We start from the raw sequence: 24705 nt of genomic DNA, 5'->3' as shown, positions 1-24705 counted from the left end.
AATGGCCATTCATTCACTCACTCAATCATTCAGTAACTTTATCATTCACTCACTCAATCATTCATTCACTCAATCAATCATTTACTCATTCACTTACTCAATCATTCACTCAGTCAATCATGCACTTAGTCTGTCATTCACTCACTATCATTCACTCTCTCAATAATTTATTCACTCAGTTTTTACTCACTCATTCTGCTGTGACTTAGCTACGAGCTTACTTACTATTAGAAAAATGAAACAAAATTTAATATTTCTATATTATATTTACACCTTGACTAGAAGTACATATATTACAGTAACTAATATACAAACAAACTTATTTATTATATAACAAAATTATACATAATACTGATCAATTAGTAATATATATTTGACTAATATAACTTTTTCTCAAGGCAACACACCAATGACTTTTCGAAGTTATGTGTGTATTAGAAATAATTATCACTTGCTCCAACGGTGAAGGAAAACATCGTGAGGAAACCTTGCATGCCTAATATTTGTTTAATACATTTATTGAGGGCATGCAAAGTCCCCAACCCGCACTTGGCCATCGTGGTGGACTCAAGGTCTAACCCCTCCCTCATTACGGGAGGAAATCCTTGCCCAGCAGTGGGACATTAATGGTTAAATTAATTTTATTTATATTATAACTTTTTAGATTTCCTTCAAGAGCTCTGACATGTCATTCATCACGATGTTTTCCTTCACCGTTATAACAAGTGATCATTATTTATAATACACACATCACTTGGAAAAGTTAAGTCAAATGCTTATAGTAGTCAAATAATATTTTGTATAATTAAAAAACTCATTAAGCTACTTGTTTTTACAGAAAAAATACTTAAAATTGTAATTAGGACTACCTTCTCACATTTATGGGCCCAATATTGGACCCAATGGCCAAAATATTGGGCCCAAGAAACGAAATATTGGACCCAACTTTATAAAAGAACTGTTTATTCTATGGGGGCCCATACTTTAAAATATATATAGTTTCGTTTATCTTCCGGCCCATTTCTGTGTACAAAGGGCCTATGAAATTAAATAGACATTAGCGCTTATTGATGATCTAAGGGCCCATAGAGGTCGTATATATTTCAGGGCCTTTTGAAATTTGGGACCCATCACACAGATCTTTATATTTTTGAGATAATTAGCAATGATTTACTTTTGTAATAGACTGTAAGGCCTCTGTAAGTCGAGGGGCCCTAAAATCAGAAGGGCCCCAACCCAAAAATCATATACAGGAAATCCTAATTAATAAAGTAACTAATACAGTACAACAAATTTTACTAAAATATACAAAATTATCTATTTTTTAGGAACATAGTAAGTGCATAGTTTCAAATTATATATAAGGATAGTTTAACGTGGGTTTCAATAAACTATCGACGGATATCGCTGGCCTAGAGGGAGAATTGTAAATTCAAAAACCAAAAAAAAACAAAAATGTTGGTTTCATATGAAAAATAATCGAAACTAGTTCATATTCCCACTGTCAATATTAACCAAATGATTCAAAGTTACCCAAATTGACCATATATTTCAAGATTTTATTTTTACGAAATTTCATTTTTTTATTTTCTTTCTTTCTTTCAAAATAATGTTCGACGGGTGTGTCCCTACACTATCGTGATATTATATTTTCTTAAGATATAAGCCTCTTATTACATAAAAATATTAGTTTTCAGTGTCCAGATAATTTTTCTACTAATTCTTGAAGCGCCAATGCTTTTGATAAACGTCTTCTGAAGTCCTGAAAAAAAAATACATTTCATTAGTACTTGAATTTTAAAAGTGTAAATAAGTTTGTTTATAAGATATGACGGGTATATTGCTTAGCCGATTTAGATGAAATTTATCTAGGAAATCATAATTCTGAAAAAGTTTCAAATTGAGCTACTTTTGAACACATTTAAACTGATACATAAACCTAATATCACATTCCCCGAACTGGGAATCGAATCCGTGATCTCGTGAACAATAGTTGTATTCGCTACTATCGAGACCACAGACATAGTCAAGTGAAAGATTGTATGTATGTATGTAATTACCTGATATAAAACATGTCCGTTGCCCGGGACTCGACTCGCGAACATATCTTTGGACATCAAACACAATGCCTTCCCGTTCATCGGGAACCGTTCAGGTAGACCACCACGGCGGGCCACCCACGTGCCTACCTCCGAGCGGCCCCAGGTTCGAGGGTCTGTGGAAGTAAAATAATTGATTAATTTCTTTATTTTTTTTCGTTTGTACATATAAAATTATTATCTAATGTATTAATTTAATGTTTATCTTTATATATATAATTCTTCTGTAAGTGTGTATGTCACTGAACTTCTCTCAAACGACTGGACCGATTTTGATGATTTTTTTTGTGTGTGTTCAAGGGGATCTGAGAATGGTTTAGATTCACAATTTTGTCCGCAGGACAATGTTTTTTTGACGTGTAGACAGGACAACGTCTGTCGGGTCCGCTAGTATTTTTATAAAAAAATGAATCCAGCAATTAATTAATTAGTAAAAAGTTATGAAAATAGGGTTTTTTAATGTCCCACTGCTGGGCAAGCGTCTCCTCCCGAAATAAGGTCAGGCCTTAATTCCACCACGCTGACCAACTGCGGGTTGGGGACTTTGCATACCTTCAAGAACTGACATCATAAGTATTTACCTAGAGGCAGGTCATCTTCTTGCAAGACCCTGAGGTCCAGGGCATCCCATTTGGCATGAGGAGGGGGCACTCTGTCGCAGCGAGCTTGGGTCGGCATTTTGAGTTATCTGAAAACAATAGAAAATATCACATTAATATTATAATTATCTATACTAATATTATAAAGCTGAAGAGTTTGTTTGTTTGAACGCGCTAATCTCAGGAACTACTGGTCCGATTTGAAAAATTCTTTCAGTGTTAGATAGCCCATTTATCGAGGAAGGCTATAGGCTATATATCATCACGCTACGAACAATAGGAGCAGAGTACGAATACATAATGTTACAAAAACGGGGAAAATTTTGACCCATTCTCTCTTATGTGACGCAAGCGAAGTTGCGCGGGTCAGCTAGTTTTCAATAAAACTCTTCCGTTACTGACTGACTGATGGACAACGCACAGTCGAAACTACTGAGCGTACAAACTTGACATTTGCTATGAACATTTCTTAGGATTTTGGGAATTCCACACGGCCAAAGCCGCGGTTGAAAAGCTAGCTTATTATTAAAAAACGCCCTAGAAAGACACACACATCATATCGGTGATGTCTTGTAAAAAGGTCAGGTGCTACTCGTAACCGGCGGTCCTGTATGACAACCATGTATGTATGTGAATGAAGCAAGGGAAGTTTGTAAGGATCGTACCAAGTGACGTTGTTATTTCTTTGTCTATTTCCACAGGAAATAATTAAAATTTAACCCATTAATGTCCCACTGCTGGGCATGGGTCTCCTTAGGGAGGGGTTAGGCCTTGAGTCCACCACGCTGACCAACTGCGGGTTGGGGACTTTGCATACCTTCAAGAACTATTCCAAAGAACTCTCAGACATGCAAGGTAGCATCACGATGTTTTCCTTCACCGTTGGAACAAGTGATAATTATTTCTAATACACACATAACTTGGTAAACTCATTGGTGGCCTCGGGTTCGAACCTGCAACACCAGTACCAACTTATACCACTCGGCTATAATGACATAATTCCACCATATTACAGTATTACTGGTCCACATCCGTTTCCTGTAAAATGGCGCTCATATGATCAATGGTTTTTGTTCAATACTATTGTGGTGGTATTTCCCGATTTTTGTGTTATATCCGGTAGGTGAGGCTATACAATTGTTTTGTTAGATTTGAATCCGGTTGATGCTAAATCAAAATCCATACTTCGTTCGCGTCGTTTGTGACTAAGGACAGAATTTTCATAAAATCTTTCGTCTCCTGTTATATCCCCTTGGGGGTAGAATTGATCAAAATCTTTTCTTAGCGGATGTCTACGTCATAATATCTACCTGCCTGCCAAATTTCAGCTCGATCCGTCCAGTGGTTTGGACTGTGCGTTGATAGATCACTATGTCAGTCAGTCACCTTTGAGTTATTTATATGTATATGATAATACATAATATATAATCACGCCTTTTTCCCATAGGGATAGGCAAAGAACGCTACTTAGTACGATCCTTACAAACTTCCCTTGCATATACACATACACGTTATCATACACTCAAAACTGCTGATCAGAATTTGATGAAATGTCACCTACAGCTACCTTTCATAGATTATGACATTTTTATCACAACACGAGTGGAACCGCGTTAAACAATCTAGCAACATAATAATCCTTATATCAGATCAATAAAGGAAGTGAACGTCCGGTGACAGATTACAATGAAATAACATATTTATTACCTTATCAAAAGATTGTATTTTTATGCCTAGATTTTAAGATTACGAGTCTTAACTTCGAATCAGATGAATTTAAAATAACAAGGAATTCGCGCCACGGCAGAGACTTTGATTGCCTCCGTGGTTTAGGTTGCCACCCCGCTACCATTGCGTCGTGGTTTCGATTCCCACACGAAACAATTATTTGTGCGATCCACAAATAATTGTTGCAGGTCTGGTTGTACTTTGTGTCCGTTGTTTGTATGCTTGTAAAAGTTCGATACGAGAAATTATTAGTGCGGGAGTTGTCTTTAATAAAAAAGTGACATGAGACAAAGACCAGAGAGGGCACACGCAACTTTACTTATGATCCGTCTCCTGTCTCGTTCTCGCTTGCGAACTGTCTCATATGCACTACCTAAAGTAAAATAACGGTCGCAGGCTCCGATCGTGGTCGGTGGTAATCGAACTGAGCGTCTCCGTGCTTCGGAGGGCACGTAAAATGTCGGTCCCGGTTGTTGTCAATTACGATAACAGTCGTTAAGCCATGTCAAAGGCCTTTCGGTCTTGAACAACTTTGACACTAGGTTGACCACTAATCATACGATAAAGTACCACTATACGGTCACCCATCTATGGAATGACCGCGCCAAGGATTGCTTAGCCGACAGATAGTTTACTGACCGGTGAGCGCAATTACTGGCTATGGGCGCCTCAGGAAAAAACTTATTCATGTGTATAATAAACTACTTTTAAAAACAGCCCGTGCTCACAGCAGCTGATAAAATTTCACATTTCATACAAAAAAATAAACACATGGCCATAAGAGCATCTGTCAACGAAAAATACAATATTTTTTCATAAAAAAGTACGTGTATTGAGCGGAAACGCGCCGCGCCATCTTCCCGCCCGGACGGACGCGCCATAATCGAAATCGACACTTCCGCTCATTTCAAAAAAGGAACGTTAGTTTTTTTTTACTGACGAAGGTATTACGTTGTCTGCCAATGACATTCTCGATTGTTTTATTTAATTATGGTATTGTGGGTTATAATGGCGGTCGTGCTATGATTTTGGCGGTCGTTTTGCTATTATCAAAAGGAACAACAGCCGGATCGATCTCCGAGGTTAAGCTGCACTTGCCGAGGTTTTTAGTGGATAGGTGACCATTTACATATCGAGTTCCTCCGTGTTTCGAAAGGCACGTTAAATTGTGCGTTTCGACTTTAATTTTCGAAGATTTTTGACAGTCGTTAACAGTAGTCAGAAGCTTGAAAGTCTGACAACCAGTCTTACCTAGGGGTATCGTTTTAACCTGGGTTGAGGAGGTTCCAGAAACCGAATCCAAAACTCATAAATTAAACTACCTTCCACTACCATCCACACAGAAAATAAATAACCTAATTTACTCTCAAAACCATTATTTATATTTTTTGTAAAACATTAACTACTGACCATGGGCGAAGAATAAAAAAAGGTCAGGTATTTTTTTGTACGGTCGGATAAGTAGCAAAGAATGTCACACCTTTTAAATGCAGCTGCAACAAGCAATCTTTTATCTATTCAAAGATATATCAATTGATAAGAGACAGTTGTATCACCGGTCTAAACGATCAGTGTGTTAAGTGACATAACATAGATGTAGGTGCAGTGTTTGAGCTGATCGTCTCCGTGATACAAGTCACGCGCGCTTGTTTAACATAACTACAGTTCACCACAAACACTAAGTTGGCCACTAACCAATCTAACCAATCAATATTAACTTCACGAATCCGCCTGCGAGGGTAATTATTAAGAAATAACATTACACCATTGTAAAAGTCATGGTCAAATTCTTTTGAACATATTTTTCTTGCAATGTGATAATTTCGTAATATTTTATGTTGATATCAAAACACTTGTAGTTAGTTTATAATCTACTAGCTGACCCGCGCAACTTCGCTTGCGTTTCATAAGCGTTAAAAAAATTCCCCGTTTTTGTAACATTTTTCACTGGTACTCTGCTCCTATTGGTAGTAGCGTGATGATATATAGCCTATAACCTTCCTCGATAAATTGACTATCTAACACTGAAAGAATTTTTCAAATCGGACCAGAAGTTCCTGAGATTAGCGCGTTCAAACAAACAAACAAAGAAACAATCAAACAAACAAACTCTTCAGCTTTATAATATTAGTATAGATATGTGTATAGTTGATATCAGTTTTTTTGACAAAGAGTAATAAATAACCATACATATTCACAGACTTTCGCATTTATAATATTACTGGATCACGGAAATACTAAGAAAAACTAAAACAAAAATACACTACCTCAATTTTTTTATCTTAAACAACTATCACCAAAAAGTATCGTCTAACGATAGACTTCCTTCCCTACTTAATTAAAAACTTAAGACCATTGTCTATGGAACATGTTCACACCGGAAGTGGAAACGCGGGAAAGCGGCCATAATGGCGGGAAGACGAACACAATAGCATCATTACGTCGCCATATTAGATTTACTGATTAGAAAGTAGAGTAATTATGGGCTTTTGGAATCGCGGATCGATCTCTCAGGTTAAACTATGCTTGCCGATATTGTTCTGCGGATGGGTGACCATATTTTACATTACAACCAAGTAAATTATCGTATTTTTTGGACCGTCAAAAAGGCACATTAAATTGTGGGTCACGGCTATAATTTTCAGAGATCTTTGATGGACGTTACCAGTAGTTTAGTTGACAACCAGTCTTACTGAAGGATATCGTCTATCGTGTTATTTAACTTATAACCCAGGTAACTGTGTTGTGGAGGTCAGATAGACAGTCGCTCTATGTAAAATACTGGTATTCAGCTGCATCCGGTTACTGGAAGCCGACTCCAACATAGTTGGAAGAAAGGCTAGACTGAGTCTTACTAAAACTTTAAAAGGGCTTGACAGATTTGACTCATTTTCGTTCTAAATATTATGAAAGTCCAGGATAGATTGAAAATATAGTTAACTTTATAATATATCAGTGGTAAATAAAAGGTAAAATTCGTAGCAATCTTTTATCAATAAGATAAGCTGACCTGCGCAACTTCGCTTGCGTCACATAAGAGAGAATAGGTCATGATTTGTCCCGTTTTTGTAACATTTTTCGTTGCTACTCCGCTCCTAAAGGTCTTAGCGTAATGTTATATAGCTATAGCCTTCCTCAATAAATAGGCTATCCAACAGTAAAATAATTTTTCAATTCGCACCAGTAGTTCCTGAGATTATCGGTAGATTATTGGTAGTGTTGTGTTGTGTTGTAGCAGCTCCTTACATCATCAATGATTTATACCTAATAGAAATATTGTTGAAACCATTTGGCGATTAAAAAGAGTGGCCAGGAGTTTCCTACCAGCTCGTCTCATTGGCCCTATCTTCCGAACTGGCGGTAAATTCACTCTCTGTATCATTGACTATCATAAGTATCAGCATTTGACCTAAATTAATAAATTATTTGATTTTGTTTTTTTTGATTCAACCAAACAAACAAACTACAATTTTATAATATTAGTATAGATAGTAAAGATTAATTTCGTCATATTGTTTTTATATTATTTACATCATGGTGTGTCAACTGTTTCTTTTACTGCTGAATCATATTGACTAAGCAATCGCAGTTTTCGAATTACGCAACAAGTTAACATTTCCAAGTGATGTGTGTGTTATAAATAATAACCACCAGGAAAACATCGTGATGAAAATGTCTGACAGTTGTTTAACTTCTTGAAGTAATTTAAGCGTTGAGTTTTAGCGACCAGTTTGATTGAAACAAACAGACTGTTCAGGGGGGCTATCACGTATCTCAATTGACTACCATTTGAAAGCCACTATGCTCTCCATTGTTTCCTCCCTTAGATTATAGTGATTAATACGTTACGTCAAAGCAGCAATATACTAAATAGTGACCATAGATGTGACGTATACTAACTGTCAACTGAGATACGTGATAAGCCCGCAGGACTTTGTTTATAGTGTGTTGTGCACAATACACAGGTACACTCTCTATTCCTTCACTCTCATAGTCTGGTGGGACGGATAACCGACACGACCAGTGAGAGGTCAGGCGCAGGACCGACAGCTTTACGTGCTCTCCGAGGCACAGAGGTCTATCACCTCGGCGTCGTCATAGCTTTTTTATCATATCGCTTGCTAAACATTATGTCGTGAGCACCTTTCACTATTACAAATACTTTTCATAACTCATCTTGTTCAACAAATAAATGAACCGTGAAACGATTGTTGCGAAAAATTGATTTTTAAATTTACAAATTAAAATGTTTGCACAAACTTTTGCAATTCCACTACAGATATGGAGACACAAATTGATTTTTACGTTGAATACTGTTTTGTAATTTAATTTATTTAGGTCAAATTTTGACAGTATTTTTTTCGTAAATGGTAATCTTTTGTGTCAAAATTTTTACCTAAATTAAATAAATTTCAAGGCTACTTAAATATAAATTACCTATGATTTTTTTTTACGAAACTGACATCTACCTGCACCTTTGATTATAGGTAGGTACCTAGTATTCTTTTAACATTGATGTCAATACGGCTGAAAGAATATGGCATGGAAGTATTCACGAAGTGTGTTCACAATACACAGGTACACTCTTAGCCGGGTGGGACGGAAAACCGACACGATCAGTGAAGGGTCACCGGTCAGGACCGACGGCTTTACGTGCTCTCCGAGGCACGGAGGTCTATGTCCTCAACTTCCCGACTCCGGGCAATCTCAAAAAATTCTTAACAGAAAATCTCAGAAAAGTTTTTTTAGCACGACCCAGGATTTGAAACCCAGACCTCTTGCGCGACTGTCGTATACACTAGTATACAAATCTATACTAATATTATAAAGCTGAAGAGTGTGTTTGTTTGTTTGATTGTTTGTTTGTTTGAACGCGATAATCTCAGGAACTACTCGTCCGATTTTAAAAAATTCTTTCAGTGTTAGATAGCCCATTTATCGAGGAGGGTTATAGGCTATATATCATCACGCTACGACCAATACGAGCAGAGTACCACTAAAAAATGTTACAAAAACGGGGAAAATTTTTAACCCATTCTCTCTTATGTGACGCAAGCGAAGTTGCGCGGGTCAGCTAGTGATCATATAAGACTAATATACGAGTCACGGTTGTACCCTTGACCGACAAATCACGCAATCTAATTTATCTTACCTAGGTCAATGTCGAAATAAGCCATCTATTATCATAATGAGTAAGAATATTAACTTTAATGACCAATGGAGAAATATTTAGACAATCTTTTGCCCGCGAATTCGTCCGCGTGGTTTGTGACCTCAGACAGAATTTTCATACAAACTTTCATCCCCTATTAGGCCCATAGCCAGTTGCGCTCACCGGTCGGTAAACGATCTGTGGGTTAAGCAACCATTGGCGCGGTTATTCTATAGACGGGCGACCGCATAGTGGTATTTGAACTGGGCGTCTCCGTGCTTCGGAGGGCACGTTAAAAGTCGGTCCCGGTTGTTGTCTACTAAGATAACAGTCGTCAAAGGCCTCTCGGGCGGCTTAAACAACTTGGCCACTAACCATACGACAGACAAACAAACAATCCCCTATTTTATTTCCTTGGGTGTAGAATTGATCAAAATCATGCTAAATTTCAGTATGATCCAGTGGTTTGGGCTGTGCGTTGATAGATCACTATCCCTCGGTTTCTGAGTAGATTCAACGGTAGTTTATGTACTCAATAGCGTCAAAACTCATACAAAAAAACGCTATTCAATAGATAAACTACCGTTAAATGTACCTCAGAAACTGGGAGCTAGTCAGTGAGATTCTTTTGAGTTTTTAATCATACTTTCTTAGCGATTTACGTCTATTTAAAAGTAGCAATACGATATTTTGAAAAACTCATATTTTATTGCTATATAAAACTAGAAAATACGATTTTTATGAAAAAAATTAAACACATTTTATTTTTTCAAAAAAAGTTTAAGGCTTTTGAGATTTTCAGCGACTGTAAGTGTAAACGCAACACATAAAATGAAAGTTGCTAAATTCCTTTTTCGGACACCGATTTCTCTTTTTCTTGCGCTGTATTTAACCAGTAAGAAACTCAACGATTACTACAAAACTGTATTACACATGAAACTCACCGAAATGTAACGTAGTACCGTTAAATTACTAATTATTTTAAGAACTAGACCACAATGTATATCGTAAAACGTAAAAATGGATGAAATACTCACACAAATACAGCGGAAACAATCCTTTTTAAACACTAAAAGTTTGTTTTAATCACTAAAACACACTTTCAAACAGTTTTAACACAACAATTTTAGTATAATTTATCAAAAAATGGATCGGAATTGTTATAAGTTTGTTTTAGAAGCGCGCAACCGCTCGCAACCAACGCTCGACGCCGAATGATTCTTCGACGTTCGTTCAAAGATGTTCAAGGCATGAATGAATGCAGATGTTGTCGCACGCCATTCATTACGTAAAGACCGTACATTGAACATTACAATACCAAACAATTTTAGACTCTAATCGTAAATACATAAAGTTTTATTTTGCTTGCAATTATTGTTGATTTACGTCGTTCCGTTTTCAAAGCAATATTTGCAAGCATGCGCCGCTGCGGCCGGGTAATAAAATGCTTTCTCGCTCGCGCATGAGCGGGGTTTGTAAGTGGGAGAGAGATAAAAGGTTTTGCTTTTAAAAATCGATAATGAATTCCTCACATCCTGCCTGTCAGCATGTGCCTCTGAAACTAATCGTTTCCGTATAAATTGTTGATACGAAAAGGGCTTATACGCAACAATATTAAACTACAAAATACGTTTTATTCTTATGATTATAAAGTTGATAATTTCTTGTATATTTTTTGCAATATACAATAAAATTGCGTGTAAAAGATAATTAGGAGCGCGCGTTTCCGACGCTATTTTCGGTTTCCCGCGCAAATACGTTTCGTTGAGCACCGGATGGCGGGCGCAATTTGGGACGACCTTTTTTTCATACTTACATGCTAATTATGTGGTCGTTTTTCATAAAACCTGCCATTAGAACTGTTTATTTTTTTCAACGGTAATTATAGTAAATTGATTATGATGTGTTTAGTGTGTATAATTGAGTTACATATTAATTGTGCTGTTATTTGATTAATGTTTATTGTTTCAATGAACTATACTCATTCATAACGGTTCAAAGAGTTCATTCATTCGCGCTTTTAAAAAATATAATAAGGAACGAAAGTAATTTTGCAATGAATGTAATTTTCATTGTATTTATACTATAAATAAAATTAATTTAATCTATTGATGTCCCACTGCTGGGCAAGGGTCTCCTCCCGTAATGTGGGAGAGGTTAGGCCTTGAGTCCACCACGCTCACCAAGTGCTGGTTGGGGACTTTTACCTTTAAGAACTGTTCTAAAGAACTCTCAGGTATGCAAGGTAGCATCACGATGTTTTCCTTCTCCGTTGGAACAATTGATAATTATTTCTAATACACACATAACTTCTAAAAGTCATTGGAGTGTTGCCTCGGGTTCGAACCATCGACAACTTGCGTGGGAGGTATTAACTTTTAAAATTACGCATTTAAATTCCTTTGCACCGGATGTCACCGGTGGCAACTTTTTGCACACGTTTGACACCTAAATATTGCGGTTTTTACAAAAAATATGCACACGACTGTTGAAATAAGCAAAAAATATTGAAATATGTATTTTTAATCATTAGCCAAGTTAATACGGCGGAAGTCGTTGTCTTTGAGGCAATGAAATATGTTTGGGGAAATGGAGATCCTTTTCTTTTTAAATCCTAATTGGAGATAACAATCTGTGGGTTAAGCAACACTTGCCACTGATATTTCATAGATGAGTGACCGCTTTGTAGTTTTTGAACTAAACGTCTCCGTGCTTCGGAGGGCACGTAAAAAGTCGGTCCCGGTGTTGTCAATTAAGATAACAGTCGTTAAGCCACGTCAAAGGTCTTCGGGGTTGAACAACTTTGACACCAGGTTGACCACTAACCATACGGTAAGAATAAGAAGAATTGATTTTTTACTATATTTTTCTGTATGTAATTAGTTAATATTCTCTTATTACATGTATTAATCATAGATAATATTTTCTAATCGTATTAATAGGGTTTTTCTGAATGTAATACGATACTAATGGCCGCTGATAATGTTATCTAAACAATAATTAACGCTTGTAATATAAAACTTTACTTCCTGTGAAACACGTAAACAGACAAATGTATGTTTATTATTAGGTCGGGGAAAAAATCTTTTCGCATTATAGTATGTATGAACTTGTAATAAAGTCTCTTTGGCTTCAAGAATCACAAATGAGTACACGGTTCATTAGGTTTCTTTCAGTGAGCTCGCGAGGTACCCGAATATCGAGCTTTTTTGTGTTAAGAAAAGATTTTATTACAAGTTCATACATACTATACCTAATGTGCAAAGACTTTTTCCCCGACCTAATTTGTGCCTTATATTGATGACTAGCTGACCCGCGCAAATTCGTTAGCGTCACGTAAGAGAGAATGGGTTAAAATTTTCCCCGTTTTGTAACATTTTTTACTGGTACTCTGCTCCTATTGGTCGTAGCGTGATGATATATAGCTTTAACCTTCCTCGATAAATGGGCTATCTAACACTGAAAGAATTTTTCAAATCGGACCAGTAGTTCCTAAGATTAGCGCGTTCAAACAAACAAACTCTTCAGCTTTATAATATTAGTATAGATACATACAAGTTTAATAATTTTTCGGTAACCCAGTCACCTAACCAATTAGAGCTGAGTCAATATTAGTCATTCATCAGGTGATATTGATGGCTCACTCGCATCCTGCTAAGCACTGATACTATGATCACATTTGTCTGTTAAATACAGATTATTGGAAATAAGATAGCATCATGTTATCAATAACAACTGCATCCTGTGATATCGGTATATCGATCGATAGAGAATAAAACTAGCTTTTTGTCTACTATTTCATTTGCGTAAAAAGATTTCCCGTGATTAAAAGTTTTTGTGTTTTTTTTTTAAGTCAGCTCCCGCACTAAGCATTACTCTTGTGTCGCGGGGACTTTTACAAACACACAAACAACGGACACAAAGTACAACCAGACTCGAAACAATTATTTGCGTATCGCACAAATAATAATTCCGTGTGGGAATCGAACCCACGACCTCCTGACGCAATGGCCGTGGCGTGGCGACCTCAATCACTGCGCCACGGAGGCCTATGTGTTTAACCAGGTTATTTATAAACTATGCATACATAAAATCTCGCCTCCTTTCCATATGGGTAAGTAGAGACCAGAGAACACCACTTGGTACGATCTTTACAAACTTCCCTTGTCTCATTCACATCTACTAATTACATAATATTCATTTGTATAAGGCGCTTCAAGCTAGTTGAGCTAACCGGTTGGTTAAGGAACAATGGGTTAAGCAATCTTACTGCGGATAATACATAGATGGGTGACCGCATAGTGGTATTTGAACTTAGCGTCTTCGTGCTTCGGAGGACACATAATGTCGGTCCCGGTTGTTGTCAATTAAGATAATAGTCGTTAAGCCACGTCAAAGACCTTCGGCTTGAACAACTTTGACACTAGTTTGACCACTGACCATACGATAAATAGATAGACAACAACCGGGACCGACTTTTTACCTGCCCTCCGAAGCACGGAGACGCCCAGTTCAGATTCCACTATGCGGTCACCCATCTATAAAATGACCGCGCCAAGGGTTGCTTAACAAAAAGATCGTTTACCGACCGGTGAGCGCAACTGAATTAATTACCTGACTATTCTAACTTACGAAACAGCCCCTAAATACAACTTCCGTCTCACAAGCGACCATTTCTCAAAAATTATCTATTTAACAAAAACAGGGAAGGAAGCTACCCTCAGGAAACTATAAAAAAGGTCCTTTTATAGCTTATGATATAACAAAAGTCTTACCATTTATGGTTTAGTATTGTTTACAGTGGACATCCGCTAAACGGTTTCCGGACGAACGGAGTACTGTCAGACGGATTTTTAGAGTTCCGTAACTAAATGGTTAAAACGGGACCCTATTACTAAGCATCCGCTGTCTGTCTGTCTCCAGGCTGTATCTCATACACCGTGATAGCTAGACAGCTGAAATTTTCACAAATTATGTATTTCCGTTGCCGCTATAACAATATATACAAAAAATTATAAAAATTCTAATATTAATTGGGGTCCCCATACAATAAACATGTTCTTTTTGCGTAGTATTAAAAACAGTAACAGGTAAACGCTTAAAATTTTCACAAATAATTTACTTGTATATTACCTTTTAAAATAAAATAATTAAATAACAATAAATAATTAAATATTAAAGAGGGGCTCCCATACAACGAACGTAATTTTTAAGCAATAAGGATGTTTCGAAGGTAACACAACAGAAATTATAATTAGTCCGCCAGTCAGATAATTTTATTATGTTTTTTTTTATTAAAAACCAATAAAGTCACTTACTTCAAAACCATTAAAAGTTATGGAGTGGAGGTTAATGACGTCACGGTGTTGCACATTTTGTACTCTAACGTAACATCATGCGACTTTTCAACTCAATGTATCGCGGTAATAATTGGTTCATGCACAAAAATGACAAATACTTCTGTTTATTTTTCACATTCTACTAGATGGACTAAAAAAACAAAATCAGTCTTCATCCCTATTTATACTTTATGTTAGATGATACTATGGAACCCTTCGTGCGCGAGTCCTACTCACACTTGACCAGTTTTTTTTATAAATGGCGGCGTCCGGCCGTCTAGAAATGTTTTGATTTTAATGTTTTTATTACAGCTGACTCTTTTGGTTATAAGATTTGAATAGATAGAAATAGGTTTAGTTTTTTTTTGTCTTTTTTGTTATTTGACTAGGTAGGAAGTTATTGATAAATTACTTTTGTAGGTGAATTATTAGGTTTTTTTAAATCTTTTTTTTAATCCATTAATGTCCCACTGCATGGCAAGGGTCTCCTCCCAAATAAGTTTTAGGCTTGCAAGGTTTCCTCACGATGTTCTCTTTCACCGTTAGAGCATGTAATAATTATAATTATTTCTAATACACACTACATAACTTCGAAAAGTCATGGGTGTGTTGCCTCGGATTCGAACCTGCGACCACTTGCGTGGGAGGTACCAACTTATACCACTCGGCTTATTTATAAATAGATTTTTTTGAAGACGTTAAATGGTTAATAACGTACTTAAAAAATAATTTGTTTAATATTAATAACATTGCTTACTACGCATTAAATAATAATTAGCTCAAATATTTAATAAATTTAACCCATTAATGTCCCACTGCTAGGCATGAGTCTCCTCCCGTAATGTGTGAGGGGTTAGGCCTTGAGTCCACCACGCTGACCAAGTGCGGGTTGGGAACTTTGCATACCTTCAAGAACTGTTCTCGAAGAACTCTAAAAAAACTACTAACTTTGACACTAGGTTGACCACTAACCATACGACGAATGAATGAACCGGAACAAATCTTGACTGCCATATAAATTTTTATTTACATTTTTTTCTCAAAGATGGCTGACGCGAGTCACAGATAATAAATCATTCGTTCAAAGGTCCACAGACGTTTGTAAAACCGGTGAAGGTGTTTGCCGACCGCTTCCGGTCGTGTCCGGTTTCCGGTACGCACAATGACCGTCCGGTGGGCCTTTATTATATTATTTAGTTAAATAACATGTCGTAGTAGCATTGTTAGATCACGTACTTTTTTGTTAATGTAGATTTAGGATGAAATACAGGAAATTGATATTTTCTTTTGTATTTATGTTTTTTTTTCAAAAATCTGACGTGATTTCTTGGGTTTGCGTCTCTGTGTGGCTTACGTGTCTTTACTATACTGTTCTGTTAAAGAACTTTAAAAACGGAGCGGGTTTTCAAAGCGACTGAGTTTTTATCTTATATTATAAAATTTCCATGTCACAATGTTAGTTACCTTACTCCGCCGAAACGGCTTGACCGATTGTCATGAAATTTTGTGAGCATATTGAGTAGGTCTGTGAATCGGCCATCATATATTTTTCAAACTCCATTTATATGGCAAAACAACGTTGGCCGGGCCAGCTAGTTAATAAATAATATCACGCCTTTTTCCTAAAGGGGAAGACAGAAACCATAATTGAACTTTACACAATAATAACAAAATTTATAACTTGGTATTGTTTTAAAATAATATTGTTCGAAACATAGCATCTCTTATTTCACAAGCCACGACTTTCTTAAAGCCAGCCAAACCCAAATTTAACAATAGTATTAACCATAAACACCATAGAATGAAACACAGCACCCCTATTTACGCCCCCTATCCTCTTACAAAACAGATGACCCCAAAATGCTTCCGGTAAAAAAAAGGTTATAATAAGCATGATCATTGCCGACACACGTTCGAAAAAAAAAACTATACAACTGTCAAAACGGAATTGGCGGGAAAGTTTGACAGCAAAAAAATGTCTTTTATTATCATCACAATAGACTTTAAATAGGATCCTATTTTGGTTGAAATTCTTGCGTAAAGCCGGATTTGAGGGCGACAACTTATTTTCGGTGTAAAAATGAGAAATTACACGCATCCGGGATGACGAAGTTTGACAGGTTTGTGTTTGTGCAAAAAATTTAGGGATGCTCAACATTTTTAAACGGTTTTACTTAGGTTGGCTAGTTTATTTGTTTGGGTCAAATTTAGTAATTGGATTTTTTTCTATAGTATAGTATTTGTAGGCAGCTCTTCTCATTGGTCCTACCTTCCGAACTGGTGGTAAATTCACTCTCTGTATCATTGACTATCATAAGTGTCAGCATTTGACCTTAATGAATAAATGATTTGATTTTAGTTTGAAAAATGTATTTAGGTATTATTAAAATGTTTCTTGTGTGTCATGGAAACTCACGACGCATACAGAAATTGCGTGGTGATAGCCTGTACCTACATAATATATGCAAAATGAATTGTAGTATTTTCAAAGTTTTCTTTTTTTTTTATTTCAAAAGCCCATCATAGTCGATGTCTCGATTTGTCTAAAAACTATAGATTATTATCATCAATCCCAAAAACTATCTCGGTTTGGACATATTAATAATTAAAAGACTTGAACGATTTATTTTAGACGTAAAGTTTATTACTGCTTCCGTGGCGCAGTAGTTTGCGTCGGAAGGTCGTAGGGTCGATTCCCGCACGGAACAAACATTTGTGCGATCAAAAAATAGTTGTTTCGGGTCCGGTTGCACTTTGTGTCCGTTGTTTGTATGTTTGTAAAAGTCCTCGCGACACAAGAGCGATTCTTAGTGCGGGAGTTGTTAATTCAAAATGAAATGATAATTAACGATGTTTTAAAAATGACGTAAGTACTTCAGATGACTAAGATTAAAAATATTAGGCGTTTTAAAGTGCCCATATTAATTAGTACACCACAGGAAGTAAGATTATAACTAAGAATTTCATCTTAATGAATGACTATCACTAGCAAAAGGAATTCCCCTTTATTTATTAGCGCGAGCAGTTATCGCGAGAAAATATCTATGAGTCATACTTATGACAAAATTAAAAATGCGATTAAAACTTTCATATTTATTTAGAGCTATGTAAGTCTGGATTTTATAGATATCTAATGTAATGTCATTACACAGTTACTACAAACAGTATTAACACAGTACAAATATAAATAGTTAATTCAATAAATCGGTTATTGTGTAAAATTTTAACTACATCCATATAACTCAATTATGGTATATTTCGGTGCAATAAAAATAGTTTTCACCTCCATTTGAAGACCCTATCAGTATTGCAAATTGAATTTTCAATTCAACTAAATAATTGAATAACCCACAGATAGCCCGGATTTACGTACATACATAAAATCACGCCTTCTTCCCACAGTAGTATTCAGAGACCAGAGACTGTCACTTGGTACGATCCTTACAAACTTCCCTTGCTTCATTCACATACATACATGTTGTCATACAGGACCGCCGGTTACGAGTACTACGTACCATGTCTCTTATTAATTTGTTAAAAAATTCCATTCATAATCTTTAAAATAAAGAAACAAAAATTGTTCAAAGGTTGAACACAACTGACATCCCCTTTTTTCAAACGGCGGGCAACGGCGTATGGCATGCAACCTACACGTGGCAGCCATTATGTCTAACAACTTTTTTTTATTTCTTTCTCTTAATTGAATATCCCTCTTATACTCTTAAAAATATAGTTTAATATGTTTCGTACTTTTATTCTAAACTAGCTTTGCGCTCACGGCTTTGCCGGCATGGAATTTCCAAACATCTTTTCTTAGTAGTTTCGGCTGTGCGTTGTTCATCAGTCAGTCAGTAACAGAAGAGATTTATATAATGATAATATGTTAAGTAACATTAGTAACTAGTTAACCCTTTGACCGCCACGGTCGGTTATCTATAGGGTGTAAATGACAGCCTACCGAAAACGAAAAAAAATGACTTTAGACACGATTCTGGTGCTTATGGCGTTGAAAATTTTCATCGGTTTTTTCTTGATTTTTCCGATTTTTTATGCGTTTTTTTTTAATTTTTTTTGGTATTATTTCGTTAATACCACACAATGCAACATGAATATGAAAAAAAATCCGTCATATTACTGTTTTTCACAAAAAACAGCAATGGATTAAAACAACGTATAAATTCGCTATCAGCTGTGCGCGGCCAACGACACCGCGCCGGCGGCGGCGGCCGGCCGCGACGGTCGACGTCACGCCGCGTACCTACGCGCGCCACACAGACACACGATTACGCACACAGCTGTCAGCCTCACACTCACTAGTAGATATGCAGCGTTACTTAGTATTTGTTCTATGTTAAAAATGAAAATTACATAATTATCCCGCTCTCCGATAAAAGGTAAATTCATAAGATTTAAAATGTGTGATATCTTAAATATTATTACACGTACAAATACATACAGAACGACAAAAAATCCTATTGAAATTCTTTAGCGCTATAAAAATCTCTAATAAACAATTTAACATGTATCGTCGCTTTGTTCCATTTGTTCTTGCAAATTTCTATTCGATATTTACACGCTCATTCATACTTCATACAAGCGCGGTGCGACTCGAAAAGAAGATGGCCGTAGTGACGCGTGACGCCGCGACCGCGCGTGGATGTTACATAGATGGGATGCGACAAAATGGATGCTAAGTAATTCTCCGGGGATTATGAATTATGATAAGTTAGTTTCTCTGATAAGAATATTAATGGATATTGATTGTTATCATTGTTATGTACCTACATTTTTTATGGTTTAATTAAATAAACGTTTCGTGTTTATTTTATTTATTTTAAGCTGATTTTATGTTATAAATATCAAAGTATTTTAAACTTACATCAATAATGTTAGTAATGTTATTTGGTATTTGAATAAAACTACAATGCAACCAGTAACAACTGTGACAAGTAAAAATAGTAATGCCACATCAATATTTTATTGAATCTAATCTCTCGCTGGGATCCTAACTCGTCGCTCGTCACCAAATCGGCGGCGCGCGCGCGGACGGCGCGGAGGGAGCGGGAGGCGCGGGCGAGGGGCGGCGCGAGTGAGCGGAGAGGCGCCCGCGCCGGCGGCTCTCTTTGATAGTTCGAGCAATTCGCTCGCGGAAGACGGAAGCTCTTCACCGGTGTCGTTCGTTATGTCCTATTCGTCGTGTCGTGTGTGAACTGTTGTTTATTATTACTTGTTATTGTTCCGGTTTTGAGTTGTTAGTGTTTTTATTGTTATTATTTTTGTTGTTATTGTTTTCGAAGTGCAGTTGTGTTCGTAAATAGGAAGAAATGTTGATGTGTTATGTATGGTGAAGCACGTGGAAGTGCACGGCGTGCTCTGCACCTGTACGTCCGGATCCAAAGGTACTCAAACTCTCGCCATACACCAGGTATTTGCGTGTTGATAGACATTGATAACAATTTGTTTTAGCACTTTCTTATTATTGGTTACATTTTGCTATTATTGTTTGATTTCACGTAAGCCAAGTAGGTACTTACCTACTTACAATTTTACTATGAGCTATTGTTACATACGGGCCTACTTACGATACCATAAACGATACATAAGATTGTTATCTAATGATAGGGTTGCATACTAGTGAGCGCATAGACGTGGTGGTACGCGTACGTACCTACGACGCGTCGCGACATGTCGTCGCTCAGCGCGCCGCCGCCGCCAGAAGTCTCGTAGGCATGCGCGGAGATACATCGCGTTGTTCACTATACATTGAACGCTCAAAAATGACTAACTCGGGAACCAATCATTTCCGAGAAATATCGTTGGAGTAAATTTCGCGCATACAGTGTCACAAACTTACCAGTAAAGTTTTCGGTTAGCTGTCATTTACACCCTGTATATTATAATATAAAAATAAATTGCTGTTTGTTAGTCTCGCTAAAACTTGTGAATTGACTGGACCGATTTGGCTAATTTTGGTCTTGAATATTTGTGGAAGTCCAGAATAGTTGTAAAAGGTGAATAAATATGAAAATGCGCGGTATTAAATGAAAACTAGAAAACGTGAGCAGAGCTGCGCGGTTTAGCTAAACTCGATAAATAAGAACGTGCTCACGAAGCTATATTTTTGTCAACATTTGCCTTATTTAACTTATTTTAGTAACTTTTCATGTGTTTCAGTAACATGTTAACTTGTTTTAGTAGTTGTTTCATGTAGCGACATAGATATTTTTGTAACTTTTCATGTAACGACATTGCTATATTAGTAACTTTTCATGTAACGACATTGATATTTTAGTAACTTTTCATGTAACTACATTGATATTTTAGTAACTTTTCATGTAACGACATTGATATTTTAGTAACTTTTCATGTAACCACAATGATATTTTAGTAACTTTTCATGTTATTACATTGATATTTTAGTAACTTTTCATGTAACGGCATTGATATTTTAGTAACTTTTCATGTTATTACATTGATATTTTAGTAACTTTTCATGTTATTACATTGATATTTTAGTAACTTTTCATGTAACTACATTGATATTTTAGTAACTTTTCATGTTATTACATTGATATTTTAGTAACTTTTCATGTTATTACATTGATATTTTAGTAACTTTTCATGTTATTACATTTATATTTTAGTAACTTTTCATATAACGACATTGATATTTTAGTAACTTTTCATGTAACGACATTGAGATGTTTACTTATTTTAGTAACTTTTCATGTATCATCAGTAAGATAAGATGTATACTTCTACTAGTAACTAATTTTCAGGCAACGTTATTTGATTTCAGTAAAAAAATAATTTTCAGGAAATGTTAAAAAATAATCGGTGAGAGAATAAGTAATTTTCAGGAAATGTTTTGTAATTTCAGTAAAATAATTAGTAATACTCTAGACGTATAGACTTTCAGGAAATGGTCAGTCATTTCAGTAATTAAAAATAATTTTCAGGAAATGTTTAGTAATTTCAATAAGAGATTAACTAATTTTCAGGGATTGTTAAGTTTCAGAGCATAAAAAATAATTTTCAGGACATAATTTCAGTGAGAAGTGTTATAATCTTCATGAAATATCTAATAGTATCAATGAATATTTACGTTAATTTCTGTTAATAATTGATGAGATTAATATCAAATTTTTCCAAAAATTTTAATAATTTATTTATCACCCTAGAAAGACATACACAGATCATTATGGCAATGTCTTGTGAAAAGGTCAGGTGCTACTCGTAACCGACGGTCCTGTATGACAACATGTATGTATGTGAATGAAGCAAGGAAAGTTTGTAAGGATCGTACCAAGTGACGTTCTTTGGCCTTCACCTACCGCCCATAGCCAGTTGCGCTCACCGGTCGGTAAACGATCTGTGGGTTAAGCAACCATTGGCGCGGTCATTCTATAGATGGGTGACCGCATAGTGGTATTTGAACTGGGCGTCTCCGTGCTTCGGAGGGCACGATAAAAGTCGGTCCCGGTTGTTTTAAATTAAGATAACAGTCGTTAAGCCACGTCAAAGGCCTTCGGGCTTGAACAACTTTGACACAAGGTTGACCACTTTTTTAGTGGTCCCTCTAACGTATAACCCCTTTCGGTAAAAGGCGTGATATTATTATGTATGTATTAAAATGATTTACGTTAGGTTTATATTTCTTGTCTTGACAGTGTCAAATCGACTTCCTTTTTTTGATAAAAATGTATTTCTTTTTGTCTTCTAGGATGTGATAATATAATCACATCTCATCCTGAAGATTATGAGTATTTGGTGAAAGGAAGAAAATATCCGGCGGAATATATTTTATTCATATTTTCATGACGTAATACATTAATGCACGTTTGGCGCAGTAGTTAAAGTGGTCACCTCAATAACCGTAGTGCCGCGTGTGGTGGGTTCGAATCCCACCCGGGACAAATCTTTGTGTGATGAGCACGAGTATTTGTTCTGAGCTTGGATGTTAATGTATCTATATAAGTATGTATTTAGAAGTATATAAGTATGTTTATCAGTTATTTGGTTACCATAGTACAGGCTCTGCTTAGTTTGGAATCAAATGACCGTGAGTTGTCAAATGCTATTACTTAAATAATTAATTATCATAGGATATTGATGTTGATGTAATATATCGCAACTGGGTAGTTGACTGGGTTAACGAAAAATTATTAAACTTTTACTCGTAAAAGGTTAATCCATACGATAATATAAAAAAGAAACTAGCCTGGATTGATCTGGATTTGCAAATTTCAACATAGTGTCAAAGTAGTTGTAGTGTTTGTGGTGAACTGTAGTGATGTTAAACAACAAGCGTGACTTGTATCACGGAGACGCTCAGCTCAAACTCTGCACCTACATCTATGTAATGTACAAGTTACTTAACACACTGATCGTTAACTATGAATAAAAAATACTTTAATATAATACTTTCTTCATCCCACTCGCGGAAACGGGAGTAACAGGGATATCCTTTTCATTGTAGGAGCCGGAAGTAACCGCCGGTGTGGTTTATACCATGTTTTGCATCGACTTCCGGCCAATTGAGTGACTGTTAAATTTTAGGAAGTGACTTAATTGTTCGTATTTCTTTTGAGTTGAATATTTGTGTGCGTTTTTTTTGTTGTAAAATTTAGTAATAATAATGTATATATAATTCTTCTGTAAGTGTGTATGTCACTGAACTTCTCTTAAACGACTGGACCGATTTTGATGAAATTTTTTGTGTGTGTTCAAGGGGAACTGATAATGGTTTAGATTCACAATTTTGTCCGCTGGACAATGTTTTTTTTTATGTATTTTTAATTTATTAGTAACGTGTAGACAGGACAACGTCTGTCGGGTCCGCTAGTAATAGTGTATTTTTTGACTGCCTTTTGTGGTCTGGGTGATAGTTAATTTATACGATACGACTGTTGATCATGACTGTTGCCTCGGGTCGGGCAAATTACTGGCCTTTTCTATTCATACTAAAACTAGCTTTCAGACCGTGTGGTATATCACCCCCTTCGGGGTGGAGTAACAAAAAATCATCTCTTAGTGCTCCTCTACACTTGCTAAGGAATGTTCATAGCAAATGTCAAGTTTGTACGCTCAGTAGTTTCGACTGTGCGTTGTCCATCAGTCAGTCAGTAACGGAAGAGTTTTATGGTTTTCTATAGTAGTTCGGAGTTTGGTAACGTGCCCAGTATATGACTACACACCTCCCTATTACATGGGACTAACATTGTTAATGGTGAAACGAGAGTGTATTTCATAAACATTTACCTGCACATTCGGATTTAATAGTCGTGATATTATGATTTTTCCAGACGACATAAATATGTTGGAGTCGGCTTCCAGTCTCACCGGATGCAGCTGAATACCAGTATTGTACATACAGCGACTGTCTATCTGACCTCCACAACACAGTTACCTGGGTTATATCACGATACTAAGTAAGACTGGTTGTCAGACCTTCAAACTTCTGACTTCTGTTAACATTTGGTATGTACATAAAATTATAGATTTTTCTCATAGTGGTACTAAAGAATTTTATTGTTATTTGGTACTAGCTGACCCGCGCAACTTCGCTTGCGTCACATAAGAGAATCATAATTTTCCCCGTTTTTGTAACATTTTTCACTGGTACTCTGCCCCTATTGGTCGTAGCGTGATGATATGTAGCCTATAGCCTTCCTCGATAAATGGACTATCTAACACTGAAAGAATTTTTCAAATCGGACCAGTAGCTCCTGAGATTAGCGCGTTCAAACAAACAAACAAACTCTTCAGCTTTATAATATTAGTATAGA

General features: G+C 36.3%; 1 protein-coding gene across 1 annotated transcript; it reads right to left on the bottom strand.

Annotated features, from left to right (window-relative positions):
- Positions 1-253: 253 nt before the first annotated feature.
- edl (ETS-domain lacking) lies at positions 254-10821 on the bottom strand. Its single transcript, XM_076132633.1, has 4 exons — positions 10616-10821; positions 2681-2787; positions 2061-2215; positions 254-1762 (listed from the first exon to the last, which is right to left on the bottom strand). The coding sequence occupies exons 2-4, from the start codon at positions 2775-2777 to the stop codon at positions 1694-1696; spliced, it is 321 nt and encodes a 106-aa protein (XP_075988748.1). The 5' UTR covers positions 2778-2787; positions 10616-10821; the 3' UTR covers positions 254-1693.
- Positions 10822-24705: the final 13884 nt, after the last annotated feature.

The sequence above is a fragment of the Anticarsia gemmatalis genome, chromosome 28 (genome assembly GCF_050436995.1).
Source record: "Anticarsia gemmatalis isolate Benzon Research Colony breed Stoneville strain chromosome 28, ilAntGemm2 primary, whole genome shotgun sequence".
Lineage (NCBI taxonomy): Eukaryota > Metazoa > Arthropoda > Insecta > Lepidoptera > Erebidae > Anticarsia > Anticarsia gemmatalis.
Note: the sequence above shows the minus strand (reverse complement) of the source record. Positions and strands in the feature narration are given on the sequence as shown.

What these genes read in the sequence shown, in the direction of transcription:
- edl (XM_076132633.1), bottom strand. Translation starts at nt 2,777, where the DNA reads ATGCCGACCCAAGCTCGCTGCGACAGAGTGCCCCCTCCTCATGCCAAA. An exon ending in AGAAGATGACCTGCCTCTAG is followed by an intron (nt 2,216 to 2,680) that starts GTAAATACTTAT and finishes TTACTTCCACAG; the next exon opens with ACCCTCGAACCTGGGGCCGC. An exon ending in ACGGACATGTTTTATATCAG is followed by an intron (nt 1,763 to 2,060) that starts GTAATTACATAC and finishes TTTTTTTTTCAG; the next exon opens with GACTTCAGAAGACGTTTATC.